Source organism: Oncorhynchus clarkii, chromosome 15 (genome assembly GCF_045791955.1).
Source record: "Oncorhynchus clarkii lewisi isolate Uvic-CL-2024 chromosome 15, UVic_Ocla_1.0, whole genome shotgun sequence".
Taxonomy (NCBI): Eukaryota; Metazoa; Chordata; class Actinopteri; order Salmoniformes; family Salmonidae; genus Oncorhynchus; species Oncorhynchus clarkii.
The window spans coordinates 18238822-18257015 of record NC_092161.1 but is presented as its reverse complement, the minus strand read 5'-3'; the positions used below and the strand labels follow the sequence as shown (position 1 = coordinate 18257015).

At 40.9% G+C, this 18194-nt stretch overlaps 1 protein-coding gene across 2 annotated transcripts in view; it reads left to right on the top strand.

The window, feature by feature from the left end:
• LOC139367004 (A-type potassium channel modulatory protein DPP6-like) overlaps nt 1-18194 on the top strand; it is a 193631-nt gene that overhangs the window by 101772 nt on the left and 73665 nt on the right. For both annotated transcript variants that reach the window (XM_071104849.1, XM_071104850.1), the window contains exon 2: nt 14375-14489. In XM_071104849.1, coding sequence (XP_070960950.1) covers nt 14375-14489 — 115 coding nt within the window. The remainder of the gene's footprint in view (nt 1-14374; nt 14490-18194) is intronic.

Genomic DNA, 18194 nt, shown 5'->3' with positions numbered 1-18194 from the left:
TTTACCCTTGAAGTCTTGCATTTTGGCCGGTTCTCTCTTCTCCCTCCCTCTCTCCGCAGATTACTTTTTAATAACTTTGTCCCAAACTTTTTGATTCCAACATTGGTAACTGTCGATACCTTTTCGACTGGGTTGAAATGCGGCTCAACATCAGCCGAGGATGAAACATTGGTTGGATATCTTCCTCTCGGATATAGATTGAGGACTTTTGACTCTGTTGATGTTATATGGACTTGACAATGGCTATAAGTGTTTTTATTCCATACATGCAGTAGGTTTGTGTTTTCCGATTGTGGCACACCACATAAACCATTCCATCGTTGAATTCAATATGTTGACTGATCATGCGATGATCACACATATCAATTCCACTAAAGGTGGCGGGAAATTAGGTTTACATTAGGTTTACATCTACTTAACACTTTTGGTTACTATTGGTCTTCTATTATTCTTCAATGCAGAAAATAGTAAAAATAAAGAAAAACCCTTGAATGAATAGGTGTGTCCAAACTTTTGACTGGTATTGTATATAAAGTAGCATCTTTACAATTTGTTTCAAATTTTCTTTTCTAATTTGTTTGTCTTGTGATGAGAGGGGGAATAGAGGGAAAGGGGGATACCTAATCAGTTGTACAACTGAATGCAATCAACTGAAATGTGTCTTCCGCATTTAAACCAACCTCTCTGAATCAAGTTCACAGGCTTGAGGGAAAAGCCCAGATCATGGACATTGCTGGGCTCGCCAAATGGCGACTGCTCTTAATTTGTCTGTATCCCTACCATCCTGGACACACTGATGGACTGCGATGAAACAAAATGTAACTGTAGCCTGGTTTATGATCCATCCTTCATGACGGAACGTAGCGTTCTGGTTTTATCAAGAAATATTTATAGCATCCCACTCCCAACAAACAACAGAAAAACACAGGCGTCCATTCATCCATTATACATGAGATTAGCGTGGAATAGTTCTCTCACACAAGTGACTCATCAGCATAGACACATCTACCTCATGTGCATCAAGCAGATGAACCTCACAAAAGATTTTCCCATTAATATCCTCATCATTCAAACTATTGTGTACTGCTAAACATTACGTGCACTTAAGCCATTAAAAGCTTTTGGTGTCCAACATCAGAGTTGCCATTGGTTGAAATCTGTGGAATTAATGTTAAGTGATCACCCTACCCTCCACACGCTTCAGAATGGTAATTTCCTTCCTTTGCCAACTGTTCAGCTTCCTTGTTCAGGAGGGACAACATGTATGACCATCCAGCCATAGGCTGGTGTATAACTCAGTTCTCCTGTAACTAACTTTGGCAGACGTTGGAGCACGCTGTGCCATTTCATATAGATTTTACAGCAGGAGGTCAGTTGGCTGTCTCACCCTCTGATCCTCTCTAATGGACTGGAAATGAATCACTCCCAAATCAAACAATCCAAGCAGAAATTTAAAAAAACATGAGGTTGAAGATGATTTCTTCCCCCCGTGAGCAGATAGTAGACACATACTCTTTATTCATGTCTTTGTCGTCCTCCGTAGTCCGCTAGACTTGGTTTTACAGAATTGTTTTTAACTGTGAGGCACGTGACTAGGATGCACCCTGATACCCCTTAAAAATATGGTGTGCACCATCTGTTATGCATAACATGAGTATTTTAAAGGTGAACCCTAGTCAGATAAATATTGTTTTTACATAACATCAGTCAAAACAAAAGGGAGAGGATTTGGACAGCCCTGAGGTTAATCTAATAATATTTAGGAAAATTAACTAGGTCTGAGAAGACTGAAATGGGAATAAAACAAACCCTCTGTTTTTGAGGATTATGCCTGAACCGTGAAACACAAGGATGCAGGAGGAGAGCAGATTACATCTTTCCTCTTGCTCAGGTACAGCAAAGCCTGAATGTTGATAGGGACTGCTGTGTGGCTATAAGGTCAACACAACAAGCACTGTTATTTTTTATTGGTATTACACTGTCAATGGTACTGACACTTATCACTGCTCTGACAAATTGAAAAACCATTGCCGATACCCAAATGATATCAGCCACTGCCCAACCCTTACCACTACATTTCACTATTATACCTGTTGAACACTGTAAATACATACAACTTTCTCTCTCTCGTCAACTTCATGTTCCTCACTTCTTATCTGGCCCCAAACGTTGTTTGCTGGCACGTATGACTGCCGATAGTTATATTATTATTGTCACTTTAATCAACTCCGACCAGTAATATCACGCAACATTGAATCAGGCCTGATTCACAGCTAATGCTAAGCAGCAGCAGTAATAGTAGCTGACTCCACACTGCTGCAGGCCCTGCCATTGACTTAACTTACTGCTGGCTTCCCAATGATGCCGTTTCCAATTAAGACACACTGACTGTATACTTACCCTCGAAAATGCTGGTAGGCTGAGGAAATCCTTAATTCATGTAACCGATGGACAATTTAACATGACTATGGTAGATGTTATGGAAGTTTGGGATTGCTGCAGTTGGCAAAACCATTTGTTGATGAACGAAAGCTGATGACCTGGGTTTGCTTAGCCAGTTGGTTACAATACCAAGTCATTCTGAAACATACTGACACTTTAGGCTTACCCCTCTATTCCCCACCTCACCCTAGGGTTCTATTGGTTTGAGCTTTTTGGGTTCCTCTGATTGTACAACAGGTCTTAGCTTTCAGCACTTGCTCTCTCTCTCTCTCTCTCTCTCTCTCTCTCTCTCTCTCTCTCTCTCTCTCTCCTTTGACATACTGTGTAATTCCAAATTCCAAGAAGATCTATTCATAGGTCTCTCTCAATAGGGTTTCTGTAGTCCACCCCCTCCTACAGCTTCTCCATGCCCACCAGCCAGAAATGATCGACATAACAGCTATTTCCATGCATTCTTCATGACCGTTCATTATGAGCTTCTTCATTAAAATACATGCCTTAGGATGATTTGGTGTTCTTCGTGACGAAATTAAATTCACATAGTCATTGCACCACAGGCAGAAAGGCCCAGACCACAGACCTCAATGTTGGATTTCAGGGAGGCAACTCGATTCCACCCATATCCCAGGCTCCATGGCCTGTTCTGATGACAGGATCCCAGTCCAACTTTATTTTCTATGAAAAGTTATCTTTTTTCTTCCAACGTCAAAACTCCCCTCAATGAAAGTAAACTTCAGTTTGAAAGCTAACCACTCACTGCTGTAGGAGATCAAATCAAATCAAATGTATTTATATACCCCTTCGTACATCAGCTGATATCTCAAAGTGCTGTACAGAAAATATCACCAGCTTCCTTTTAGAAAATTCTCCACAGATGAATTTCACTGCCTTTCTATACAGTCTGTATTCAGGTCTACTCCTTTTTGTTGCTCCCTCTTCTAGTTCTTGCATTGATTTCTTCACAGCCTTTAATCAGTTGTTTACGTAACCTTCTGCCAAGAACATAGTGTTGACTTGTCTCCTCTTTTCACCACCTCCAACCTCCTCTCTACAGTTACCCCACCCCCACCTCTAATCACGTCTTCATTAATCCAGTGCAGACGGCCACCCAGATAATTGTGCTAATCATTATCATAATTGCAGATCACAGAGGCATGATCGGGAAGGTTAGCTGCCATGTTTAGAGAGCTCACAAAGTCTTGGGCACTGGAAGTGTAATTGCCTTCTGGCTGAGGAATCTGCTGAACTGTTTCAGAAGTTCTATGAGTTTGTGAGATTGGTGAAAAGATGAGGTAACCAGTGGATAATAAAGGGGACACTGTGTATTGATCACTAAGTGAGGTTTCCAGAGGCCCCGTTGGAGATGGCTGGTCTATGCTCGATATTCTTTATGCTGGTGGGGCCCACCTAATGAGCCACATCTATGGATCATCACATTCAGAGAAATCGAAGCCAAAGACTACCATTTATCAGCCTGGAAGGAGACCAGTATCTCTAATGGCAAGCCATTCCAGGTAGCACTTTTTGAAATCAGATATAGCGTTAAAGATATTCTAGATATAAGAATCTTTCCATATTGGAAATGGTAGCGTATTATAGTCTATAGGCCTACCTGTAAAAACGTTGATGTAGCCAACAATAGTTCTGAGGGACTATAGTTTCACTGTACTGTGAACTTTAGGCTTGGGCAATATCCTGGTATACGGTATTAACTTTATATTTCAAAATACCGATGGGGGTGCACCCCAAATGTCAAATACTCCAGTGTGGTAAGTTAACTATATCTATAAGAAATGTAAGATGTGTCAAATACTCCAGTGTGGTAAGTTAACTATATCTATAAGAAATGTAAGATGTGTCAAATAAATGATATCCAGCTCAGGGCTCCAGCATTTGGTTTGCTAACTTGCTAGCTAAGTGGCTTGATGTCAAGATCTAGCGTCTTGGTTACAGCAGAGACATTCAATCCCCTCCTGGATCAAGATCCCTGTTGCCTAAATTGTTTTTTGTGTAAATAGCTTTGAAATAGCGCCACTTGTTTGCACTTCCAGTAATACCGTATACCCCAGTATGGAACAGAAACGGTATGAATATCTGGATATCGCCCAACACTACTCTGAGTCCACAATCTGAGTTAATAGAAGCTGGTATTGAATGACTATTCACATCGTGCCTGTGTTGTGTCATAGAATGAAAAGTGGAGGCCAATCAGAAATTACATGGGATGTAGTCCACATCTAACAATTGACCTAATCACATACGTCACTCCATGATACAATATATAGATACAGTAGAGTATATTATTTTTAGGCTTGTTCATAATGAATACATTAACACACTACAGGGTATTTTGCTACTGCAGTCCTAAATAGGCCTATCATGCAGTATGTATCCATTGTGTAAGACTCACGTCTCATCTGAAAAGTCCTTATTAATGTTACCATGTCTTCACCTCTGCTGAAGGACAGTATTTAGTTCAGTTTACCTTATCTATGCTGGAATGTATAACATATTTTCGAGAACTACACTCCCTAGCTGGACTTGACTTTGAGCTAATTAGGAGGAAGACTACCAATTCTTCAGTCCGAGAGGAAATGAGGCTATGGGGATCTTGTTAATCATTCTTTGGTTGTGTGCCTATCTGTGCTTCTATATTAACCCCAAAGGACAAATACTCCTGTGTGGTAAAGTAAACTGTGTTATAACACGCGACTGTGAGGAGGAAGGAAGCTCTAGGAGAGAGTTCCCAGACTTAGCCAGAGGGAGCACCTGTGTTGCTGTCCTCAGTACTGTATGTGTCAGTGAGGGCTCATTATATCATCACTAGTCATCACCACAGTACATTGGACTTTAATGTTTCCCTTAATTGGATTGGCCATCCATTTTGATGGCAAAATTGTTACTTAATTCACAGGTTCCCTTCAGATGGTCTCTCAGGAGAAAGTGTAACCTATATTTGAGCAAGAGAACAACTTTTCGTAATTTCTTCCATCTGATCACGCCTTTCTTAACGTACATTTTCATTTGATATGAATATACTATGATGGTTGACAATAAGAAACAGGAAACAGTTAATTTTCATGCGGGTGATTTATGTACAAGCTGACTATCTAAATAGAGCGTCAGATGTGTTACTCCATTTTCTCTTCTGTCTGTTTTGTACTCCAGTATATCCTAGCTCTGCCTGTTCTGTGGCAGAGCTAGTATAAAAACCAACCTTTCAGAGCTAAAAGGTTCAGGATAAGGTTTCTATTCATGGGAACTCTCTGATGAAGTCCACATGCTAAAAGATGAATAGGAGAACAAAGGAATTGAGCAAATGGACTGAGAATGAGATTCTTCTCTAGACTGTGACACAAAGGCAGGCTTGAAACGACTGCTATTTTGTCCAGTATAATCCATCAAATGAATGTGGGATCTTATTTTCCAACTAAATGGAAAATTGCCACCAAATTGCATGTTCTTTGAGATGGATGAAGGCTTATCTTCACAAAATAATTTTCTTGGCCCTCCCAGGCTGTTCTGTAGGTTATTGCCAAGCATTTGTGACCTGCCTGGCCGATACCCTTTGAACATCGTTTTCAGACACATTAGAGTGCATCAGGAATAAATTGAGCCCCTCCTCTCCCCTAGATAGGGAAATTGACCGAGCAAGTTAAGCTTTCTTTAATGCTTTGAGATCACAAAGCCTTAGGCTGCAAGTGTAAACTCCAGTTTGAATGTATAAAGAAACTGGTGTGTTCAGGTCCCACTCAGTTGAATAAACACAAATGTGTGTGACAATTAAAGATAATAAGACATGAAAATTGCATTGATGTATTTTCTGTTTATTGCATCCACTCTGTTACTATGTCAAGGAAACACTGTATATTTCCTGTTTCTTAGCAAAGGCATTTCAGCAGTGGTGTAAAGTACTTAAGTAAAAATACTTCAAAGTACTACTTAACTTGTTTTTTGGGGTATCAGTACTTTACTATTTATATTTTTGACAACTTTTACTCCACTTCATTCCTTAAGAAAATAATGTACTTCTTACTCCATACATTTTCCCTGACATCCACAAGTACTTGTTACATTTTGAATGCTTATCAGGACAGAAAAATGGTCCAATTTACACACTTATCAAGAGAACATCAGTGGTCATCCCTACTGCCTCTGATCTGGCAGACTCACTAAACACAAATGCTTAATTTGTAAATTAAGTTTGCGTGTTGGAGTGTGCCCCTGGCTGTTCTTAATTAGAAATGTGTGTCGTCTCGTTTGCTTAATATAAAGAAGTTTTCTTTATTTTTACTTTTGATACTTAGGTATATTTAAAACCAAATACTTGTAGACTTTTTCTTAAGTAGTAGGTAACTTTCACTTTTACTTGAGTCATTTTCTATTAAGGTATCTTTACTTTTACTCAAGCATGACAATTGGGTACTTTTTCTACCACTGAATTTCAGTCACAGTAGTTCTGGTTTAGCTGAGGTTAGGTTAGGGTTAGGGTTATATAGCCCGTTTTATATTATTTGGAGCCTCAGGGGCTGAATTTGATGTATAGGCCTCTTCTAAATTGAGTGTAAAGTCATGTTCTGTAGTCCCTACACAATATGTGGGGGAGATATATATTTGTCCAAACCTGTGGTGAATTCCACAGTGTATTAGTACAATGATGGTCATGAATAAAATAGAAGATAAACTAATACAATTTACAAAACTGGCAATACAAAGTTTGAGGCAATACTGCTGTGGAAAGAGGACTTTATGGTTTTGCGTTATTGATGCAGCCTCCTATACACAACTCCTACAAAGTTTCAGACATCGCAACTGTTCAGAATAATAAGCTCATGAAGCTATGCACACTGGCAGCTTTGAATGCAGGAGAACATTCCCCATGAGATGGGCTCCACAATACCCAGCACAGCACTGTTCTCCCATTTCTCACTGCATGAGTTAATGCACAGTGATCGTTACCATTACAGACTCTCAATCCAGACCAGAATTCATTCAGTGATTATTGAAAACTCCCCCTACTTTCATTCAATATAGCTGGAAGGTACACAGAGATGAACTGATATTGTCGACAGGCTGGGAAGCATCAGAGTAGCTTTCATTGGAGATTTCAGGTTCATATGGAGGGAGAGGTTCCAGTGTAGCTAGCATTCTTCTCTAGAGTAACACATCTTTCTCAAGGCGGTTGAATATTGATTAAACTACAACCTGTCAGTGAAGTCCGCTGCTCATAGTACCTGATGCTGGGACGTCTGTATTTCTACCTCCTCTTGTTTATTTGGTGTTTATTAGATTGCACAAATGCTGTACAGTTCTTAGTGTGAGAAAAAAACAACTTTATACTGATCAGAGATGGAAATATATTTCTTCTTTCAGATAACCTGGCTGACCAATATCTTCTAGCTGTTAAAGATGTCACTCCGTTTTGGCTGTGTTATCATTCGTCACTGAAAATCTATTAAACCTAGTGACAGTCACATGTTGACTCAAGCATGCAAAAGCGATACGCTTTAAAATGTATTTGCAAGTTCAATCAGGTTCTACCAATTGGCAAAGTATTTAATTTGTTTTACTACTAAACACAGTAAACATCTGATTCTGACTTTCACGGGACAGCATATCCATGGAAAAATAGTACTAGGGGACTGACTCCATCCCGCAGTCATAATTATGCCAAATTAAAAGACTTCAAATTGTCTTGCAGCGTTGGATCATCCTAGCCCCGCAAGCGTTTTTGTATATTGATGTGTTTGTTTAGTCAGCTGTGACTACACACGGGCTGTTTACAGTACAATGCTCACGCTTTGTCACAGCAGAAGCCCTGCACTCGTTACTGGTGTGAAGCAAGGCCCAGGCACTCCGGCAGTACTGCCCAGGGTAAAGTCTCAATTGATAAACATGACCCAGACCAGAATGCACCCCCTCTATTCTCTCTGTCTCTGATCTCTCTGCTTCTCTGTTGCCTTCTGAAGCTGAGAAGTGAAGATCTTATCAAGTAGTTGTTTTCTTCTGTTTGAGGAATATGTCTGAAGCTGTGGAGTCTGCTGTGACTTTAGTGTCTTTCTTCATGTGTGTTATGAATACTTTTGTGTGTGTGTGCCAACCCTGATGTGTTACAATTGAATGCTACTGTGTAGGTGTTATGGTGAGTGCAGGTCTATTATATTGGGTCTAATGTAAAATCCATAATCTGTTCTCCAAATCAGTGTGATGTTTATCCTCTCATATTGGCACAATCATCCTCAGTGGTCCTTTAACTGTACGCAGTGGGCAATCAAGGTTCCCCCTATATATTTAAATGAGATATTTCTGTATATAATTTTCAATACATTTGCTAACATTTCTAAAAACATGTTTTCGCTTTATCATTATGAGGTATTGTGTGTAAATTGATGAGGATTTTTTTTTCTTTAATTCATTTTAGAATAAGGCTGTAACGTAACAAAATATGGAAAAATTCAAGGGGTCTGAATACTTTCAGAATACTTTCCCTAATCGGTTCTCAAACAGTGTGATATTTGTCCTCTCATATTGGCAAAATCATACTCAGTGCTCCTTTAACTGTACGCAGTGGGCAATCTGGGTTTCCCCTATATTTAAATCCTTGCCGCCACTCCAAAAAATGTGATACAAAAATAGCAATTCAGGATGGTAAAATATTTGCAGTGCAAATTTAAACGACTAAAACCAGATATAAAATATGTAGAAAATATAATGGGCAGTGTAGTGGAGGGCTATTATTTTAAGGTTTCTGGTATGGGCGTGTTCGCCTCGGCGTCGGTCAGAACGCGTCGGTCAGAACGCATTGATGCGAAGACAGTTAATGGTTGGCTTGTAGTTTACTTGAAGATGGACATATATAACAGCACAGTATGTACAGTGCCTTCAGAAAGCATTCATACCCTTTGACTTTTTCCACATTTGGTTGTGTTACAGCATGAATTTAAGGGTTGGTAAGCTCTTAGAGACTTACCCAGAAAGATTTACAGCTGTAATCAGTGCCAAAGGGAGCTTCTACAGTGTTGCCTCTGAGGTTTTTGCTTTGTCATTATGAGGTGTTGTTTGTAGATTGAGGAGGATTTTTTTGAAAAAAACAATTTCATCCATTATGGATTAAGGCTGTAACATAACGTGTAACGTAAAGTGGAACAAGTCAAGGGATTTGAATACTTTCGGAATTCGTAAATAGTCAGACCGCTTTTTTGCAAATGTATGAACAATAAAAAACTGAAACATCACATTTACGTAAGTATTCAGACCCCAGTACTTTGTTGAAGCACCTTTGGCAGCGATTAGAGCCTTTAAGTTTTCTTGGGTGTGAGTTTCTCCCATTCTTCTCTGCAGACATTTTTTGGTTCCCTTCCCCAGATCTGTGCCTCGACACAATCCTGTCTCGGAGCTCTACAAACAATTCCTTTGACTTCATGGCTTGGTTTTTGCTCTGACATGAACTGTCAACTGTAAGACCTTATATAGATAGACAAGTGTGTGTGCCTTTCCAAATCACCGTAAACACTCGAGGCTGTAATCACTGCCAAAGGTGCTTCAACAAAGCACTGAGTAAAGGATCTGAATACTTATGTAAATGTCATATTTCATATTTTTATTTAATACATTTGCTAAATGTTCTAAAAATATCACGATGTTAGTAATAATGATGGTTGGACCAAGGCGCAGCATGAGTATAGTTCCACATCTTTTAATGAATAAGTGAAACTTAAAACAATTGTTATTTTTATTTTTATTTCACCTTTATTTAACCAGGTAGGCAAGTTGAGAACAAGTTCTCATTTACAATTGCGACATGGCCAAGATAAAGCAAAGCAGTTCGACACATACAACAACACAGAGTTACACATGGAGTAAAACGAAGTCAAAGTAGAACACTAGAAAAATAAGTCTATATACGATGTGAGCAAATGAGGTGAGATAAGGGAGGTAAAGGCAGAAAAAAAGGCCATGGTGGCGAAGTAAATACAATATAGCAAGTAAAACACTGGAATGGTAGATTTGCAGTGGAAGATTGTGCAAAGTAGAAATAGTTATAATGGGGTGCAAAGGAGCAAAATAAATAACTAAATAAAGTAGGGGAAGAGGTAGTTGTTAGATGGGCTATGTACAGGTGCAGTAATCTGTGAGCTGCTCTGACAGCTGGTGCTTAATGCTAGTGAGGGAGATAAGTGTTTCCAGTTTTAGAGATTTTTGTAGTTCGTTCCAGTCATTGGCAGCAGAGAACTGGAAGGAGAGGCGGCCAAAGGAGGAATTGGTTTTGGGGGTGACCAGAGAGATATACCTGCTGGAGCGCGTGCTACAGGTGGGTGCTACTATGGTGACCAGCGAGCTGAGATAAGGGGGGACTTTACCTAGCAGGGTCTTGTAGATGACCTGGAGCCAGTGGGTTTGGCGATGAGTATGAAGCGAGGGCCAGCCAACAAGAGCGTACAGGTCGCAGTGGTGGGTAGTGGTGACAAAACGGATGGCACTGTGATACACTGCATCCAATTTATTGAGTAGGGTATTGGAGGCTATTTTGTAAATGACATCGCCGAAGTTGAGGATCGGTAGGATAGTCAGTTTTACGAGGGTATGTTTGGCAGCATGAGTGAAGGATGCTTTGTTGCGAAATAGGAAGCCAATTCTAGATTTAACTTTGGATTGGAGATGTTTGATGTGAGTCTGGAAGGAGTGTTTACAGTCTATCCAGACACCTAGGTATTTGTAGTTGTCCACATATTCTAAGTCAGAACCGTCCAGAGTAGTGATGCTGGACGGGCAGGCAGGTGCTGGCAGCGATCGGTTGAAGAGCATGCATTTAGTTTTACTTGTATTTAAGAGCAGTTGGAGGCCACGGAAGGAGAGTTGTATGGCATTGAAGCTCGTCTGGAGGGTTGTTAACAGTGTCCAAATAAGGGCCAGTAGTGTACAGAATGGTGTCGTCTGCGTAGAGGTGGATCAGAGACTCACCAGCAGCAAGAGCGACATCATTGATGTATACAGAGAAGAGAGTCGGCCCAAGAATTTAACCCTGTGGCACCCCCATAGAGACTGCCAGAGGCCCGGACAACAGGCCCTCTGATTTTACACACTGAACTCTTTCTGAGAAGTATTTGGTGAACCAGGCGAGGCAGTCATTTGAGAAACCAAGGCTACCGAGTCTGCCGATGAGGATGTGGTCATTGACAGATTCGAAAGCCTTGGCCAGGTCAATGAATACAGCTGCATAGTATTGTTTCTTATCGATGGCGGTTAAGATATCGTTTAGGACCTTGAGCGTGGCTGAGGTGCACCCATGACCAGCTATGAAACCAGATTGCATAGCGCAGAAGTTGCGGTGGGATTCGAAATGGTGGGTAATCTGTTTGTTGACTTGGCTTTCAAAGACCTTAGAAAGGCAATGTAGGATAGATATAGGTCTGTAGCAGTTTGGGTCAAGAGTGTCCCCCCCTTTGAAGAGGCGAATGACCGCAGCTGCTTTCCAATCTTTGGGAATCTCAGACGACATGAAAGAGAGGTTGAAAAGGCTTGTAATAGGGGTTGTAACAATTTCGGCAGATAATTTTAGAAAGAAAGGGTCCAGATTGTCTAGCTGATTTGTAGGGTTCCAGATTTTGCAGCTCTTTCAGAACATCAGCTGACTGGATTTGGGAGAAGGAGAAATGGGGAAGGCTTGGGCGAGTTGCTGTGGGTGGTACAGTGCTGTTGACCAGGGTAGGGCTAGCCAGGTGGAGAGCATGGCCAGCCGTAGAAAAATGCTTATTGAAATTCTCAATTATAGTGGATTTATCAGTGATAAAATAACAAAACTTACAAAGACCCGTGACTACGTAGTGCTCAAACACACTATACATAAACAATATCCCATAACCCACAGGTGGAAAAAATGCTACTTAAGTATAATCCCCAATTAGACACAACGATAACCAGCTGCCTCTAACTGGGAATCATACAAATTTCCAACATAGAAAATCAAACCTAGAACCCCACATAGAAAATATAAACTAGAACAAAAACCCCTAGTCATGCCCTGACCTACTTTAAAAAACAGGTTTTCTATGGTTTTCTATTGTCAGGACGTGACAAAAAAACTGTTTTTGATTTGTCATTATGGGTTATTGATGAGGGGGAAAACCTACTTAATCAATTTTAGAATACGGCTGTAACGTAACAAAATGTGGAAAATTCAAGGGGTCTGAATACTTCCGAATGCACTGTATGTTTGTAGCATTTGGGTTTTTCAATTAGGTAAATGTAGATGGGCAACCCAATGCTTCAACTAGGCTGCATCAGTTGGGCTATGGTTATAATGCTTTTAAAGTTGAAATTATATTTCAAATGTCAACATCATTTAATTTTCACTCATTTTGGAGTATAATGTCTTTTAAGCAAAAGTTGATAAAACGAGATTGCTCAATAGCAGGGATACAGTATGTCAGGCTGTCGTCCTACTGTATCTACATCCTAAAGCGGTCTACTCAGGCTGGATAGAACTAAAACAGTATGGCACTTGTAGTGTGTTTGTGGTGGTTCTGTGGAATCAGTGTTGTTTACACCGCAGTCCACTAACTCCTCCCGCCTGGCGTGACGAGCCTTCGGTAGTGACCCCTGCGAAAGCACCCCCGTTTCGCCAGACTGCCACTGGGGATTGTGGGAAAACAGGTTGCTGGTTTTAATGAGTGTGTGTAATGGGTGGTGTGGTAAAAATGCTGTTTCTCTTCTCTCCAGGCTAATGATGTCTGCCACTCCATTCAATTAAGGAGGGAAAGAGGTCACTAAAAGGCTTACCTCGTAGACCAGCCTGGGGGGGGGACTATTGATTAAGACCTTAGCCACAGATCCTCTCTGCACGTCCTCTGCTCAGGACTTTTTACCCCCCCTACCGCAAACTAATTAAAAAGTTATTAATGCAGCTAATGTTTTAGGCTTTCAATGACCTTTTAAAAGACTCTCCTAGCTTGGTTGTTTTTGTTTATTGGGCTTGAACTATAGAAATGTCCAACTTTCTTTTCATCTTTGTTTAAGATTTTGTTTAGGTTTGGGATTGATGTAAGCCAGTGCTTCATGTTGTTGATGATGTTGCTGCTGTTGTTCAGGTATAAGCCTCAATACATTTATGAGGACAGATCTATTCAGTGCTACCACTATCAATCATAATTCTACTGGCATAGTACATTTTTTCAAAAATCACCAATAATAAGGATTATTATTGGTGCAAAAAGGGGAAGGCTGAAAACCCTTTTCTCATTCCACTCACTCCATACCCAGCAGGGACCGTTTGTCAAATTGATACTTTAACATTTTATTTTGCACTTAATATTAAACCTTGAATATATAATTCATTTGTTTTCTCCCAAAACATGGCTCAAGGTTGCGCCATAATTTCAAATAATTTTTAGAACAAAAAGCCTCTTGACAGCGTTCACCCACCAAAGTTACCAATATTCCGAAAGCTCATTTTCTATCTGTCACATTCGTTTGCCAGTGATGGCCGCTGACCCCTCGCCTCATTGATAACCCCCCACACACACACACATCTCCTCCATTCCTCCTCCCGGCTTTTGCTCATGGTGATTCTACTTGAGAATGTGTGGTGTTTCCATAGTCCACACTTGTCCTTGACTGACCCATCCATTTGAGTTATCCACCTTTCTCTCCCCCTCCCTCCCTCCCTCCCTCCTTCCTTTCATTTCTCTTTTATTAGTTATTTGTGTAAAATGTTCTCACTCCCTCTTCCCCCCTACTCTTTATACTAATAGACAGTATCACTCCATTATCTCTCTCCCTTACCCACTTCTTATTTCTTTCTCCCTTTGCTTCTCTTCCTCTCCACAACCTTTCTCTTGTTCACTCACCTTGTTCACTCTCCTTTCCTGATTTTCTATCTCCTCTCTTTCTCTTTCTGACCGTGTGTTTCTCTCTGTCTGTTTTGTCTGACCAGGAGCTGGTGGGGAGTAACCCTCCTCAGAGGAACTGGAAGGGAATTGCGATTGCCCTGTTGGTCATTCTGGTCATCTGCTCCCTGATCGTCACCTCAGTCATCCTGCTGACACCAGGTAGGTGGGGAGTGGAATGGAGGGGAGGGGAGACAGGCTTGACTCCCGTACGATATGGCATAAAAGGAAAAAACACAACAATACACGTGTACAACAATACACGTGTTGTTGTACAGGGTCAGCCATAATAGTATGGCGCCCCTGGAGCAAATTAGGATTAAGTGCCTTGCACATCGACAGATTTTTTCTAACATGCACCCTGGGTCACAATGTCTTACATGTCTCAGAGTATTGCTCTGGTAGGTGCAGTGCAGTTGCCTTGTACTCTCTCGTAACCACAAAACATATTCACTGCATGTAGTTGGAGAGTCCTGCGTGTGTGCACTTTCTCACAAACACTTACATAAACACAATTTACAGTGTTACATATAGTGCCCCAGTCTCTCACAGGTATACTTATAAAAATGTCACACACAGTAGCATATATTTATACCCAGCCCATGCAAGATCTATTAAATTATTATTATTGGGGAGGGGGGAGTTCTGCCCCCTAGATAGCATATGAAAACGTCACAAGCCATGATTTTTAGTTTAATTATCTTTAAAACTGCTACATTTTCTCTCAGCCTCATGGCAAAATATGAAGATTAGCAGGAAATGATCTCTAAAACGGCAACATTTTCTATGCCTTACGACTCAAACTGAATTCTTACGTTAAACTATGTTCACTACATACTTCTGTCTGAGACTGCCAACATTGAAGTTGTTTGTGGTGATGTCAAAATGAGGGGTGTTGTACAAAACAAAGGTATCAGCAAATGGATCATCTCTAACCAATCAGAATATCAAAGCCAATGACACATATTCAAAATGCCGCTTTAGCCACGTGTGTTATTGTTCTGGCACACAAACCATCGGTTTCTGGGACCAATCAGAAAAGTTAGAGTGTGTCTGCATTCTAGAAATTGTCGGGGAGGTACTCAGAACCAGACTCATTGCGGAGAAGAAGCTTACGTCCGTGGGCGTGGCGTAGCGTTTGGCCAGAGCAAGAACTTGGGGAGCCAGGCAAGCATTTTCTCTCAGCCTCATGGAAAAATACGTAAAATAGCGTGAGATTAGCTATAAAACTGCACATTTTTCTCTCTGCCCCATGACAAAGAAAAATATCCTAAAAAATATATATACATGTATTTTTATGCGGGGACCGCACAAAACTGCGCTACGCCTCTGCAGACTTGCTTCTATAAGCGGTGACATTCGCAGAAGGCGCACATATATTTTCCATATACCTGGACTCCCTGGTCTTTCTTCTGAAGCCACTCTTAGCTTCTCTAACAGTCAGAATGACCTTTAAGACCTGCTTGGGAAGATTTACATGAAAAGCAAATCAATAGGCCATCTTCTTTTTAGCTCATGGAGCCCCTTGAAGTGCTTTTATATTCAGGAGAAGCCATATTGATCAGTATAACTGCCAATATATTGGAGGTATAACCAAGTTTCTGAGACAATAATCAGTTTTCCTTGATTAAGTATTGACATGACTGGTAATTATTACAAATAGTTCCCCCTGGAATGGGATCAGGTCAAGAAAATGACTGCAACTTTGCTTTTGAATGTTTTGCTTGAAGTCGATTAAAAATAACTTTTGACATTCAACCAGATGCTTAAGTAACTTTCTTAATCTTTTGAAGAAAATGGATAACTGTAATTTTTCCTATGTCTATTATTATATTTTCATAATCAAAACAGGTAGCCTTCCCCCCACGTTTCACTATAGTGTATATTCAGTGTTTCGAATCGGTAGTTTAGCTTTGATAAAATATGTTCATTTGGATGTCAAATCCCATGTGGAACTGGCTAATCACATTGTTAATCACTAACACTCATTACCATGTAGGGCTGTTGTGTTCTTTTAATTACTTCTACTGGTGGAGTCTTTACAGTCAACATGTGGGCATGCTGTATTTCCTATCAGAGTTTTATCTGGACTTTTCCAACCTTGATTTACCATCCTAAATTATACTATAGTTTTTCAATATCCACCTCAATATTTTTCATCCGATGAATGGGCCCACCAAACCAACTGTATCAAAGATAAATGAGTTATGAGCATGAGTTATATAGCTTACCGTGAAAGGCATAAAGCATAGAAGACATTCAACCTTTCATTAGCACAATTCTCAATCCATAGTAGTTTACAGGTAACTGAATCTGTAGTGAACTACCCAGTGGTAGATTGAGTACAGTAGACCAACTTAAGCTGCAGTACTAGAGTACTGTACAGTACCAGATGCCAAAGGGTCTTGAACCTTGTCAGCACCTACTGTAGTTGTGAACTGTTCTCCTCCTCTCATATTTTAAGAGATGTATTTTTGAAACTGCTGTGAGGGGAAATGTAGAGGTGAAAGTGACAGGCTTCATGGAGTATCCGGGGATCGAACGCCGTCTGGGGCAATGTGTCTGGAGTTGGCAGTGCTAAACCATATTCTGGCACAAACTGCTCCCCTCTGCCTTTAGTCTCTAGTCTCAGACTCCCTCACACCCTCTGTCCATTTGGGTTGCCAGTACTGGCCTGCCTTCTGGAACAGAGGGGGACAGTGGGAGTCCGAAGGGGCTGTGGAGACTGGACAGGTGGCATCTCCAGCTTGTATCCCTCCCTAAATCCTCCCCCGCCTCCCTCCCAACTCCTACAGTGTGCCCAAGCAGAACTCCCGTTTATGGTCCAAGTCTTTTCACAAACGGAATCCCACTGGGCTCTCATAGACTGCCCATTCCTGGGAGTTTGGAGGGCTATTTGATCAAATGGTATTATAAAAAATCCCTTGGTTAATAAAAAGAGGCTTTATGAAACTTAGTGGATTAATTAGGTATGCACAACAACCCAAAACAAATAGCAGATGATGGGGCTGAGTGATTCTGCACTATTCTTAATCTGGCTTTCTCCAATTATTTAAAGTGATGCCTTGAGGACCAATACATTGCTTTGACTGAGTGTGGTGTATTTTTAAGGATTACGTTTCTGAGATGGGAGTCCAATTCCCTGAACATACTGCACAACCTGTAGTCCAGCCCCTTGCTATTCTGAAACTATTCTGTACTGCTCATTGCAGTAAATAGTCATTTAAACAAGACAACTGATCCATCTGTACCCCAGAGTTACAGTAAAGGAGGATGAATGTGGTTATGCATTGAGATGGCAGGTCTTCTCCCACTCACGAACAGAAGTTTGTTGATACATGTTTCCCCGCCAAACATCAGGGTAAAAACACTGGCTCCTGACAAGCACTTTGTTTTCACAACCTTAACTTCCCTCTTCACTCACAATGACAAGCTGCTCTCTTTTGTATCTAAGTCACAGATCGATCAGTACCACAGGGATGGCACATGCTCGCTACGTCAATACAAGTGGGTCAAGGTTTCTCCACTGTCTTTCAGGGGTTGTAGTATTTATGTGACTGAGGAGTGACATGCTGACTGACTACTGACTGGCTGACATGCTGACTGACTGGCTGACATTCTGACTGATTAACTGACATGCTGACAGCTCATTGAGATCGTCAGAGGAGAAAATAGACCCATCCAGTCATTGGAGCTGCTGCTCTTGTATACCCCTTGTCTCTGCCTCCAGCTCTTCCTGCGAAAGGCAGTTACTGGCCTAGAATAGGTACTTCTGTCACTGTACACTGACCCCTGCAATCATACAGAACTCAAGTGGCAGGCTGGCTAGAATTCCAAGAAAGTGTTATTTCTTGATGTTTGGAGGAG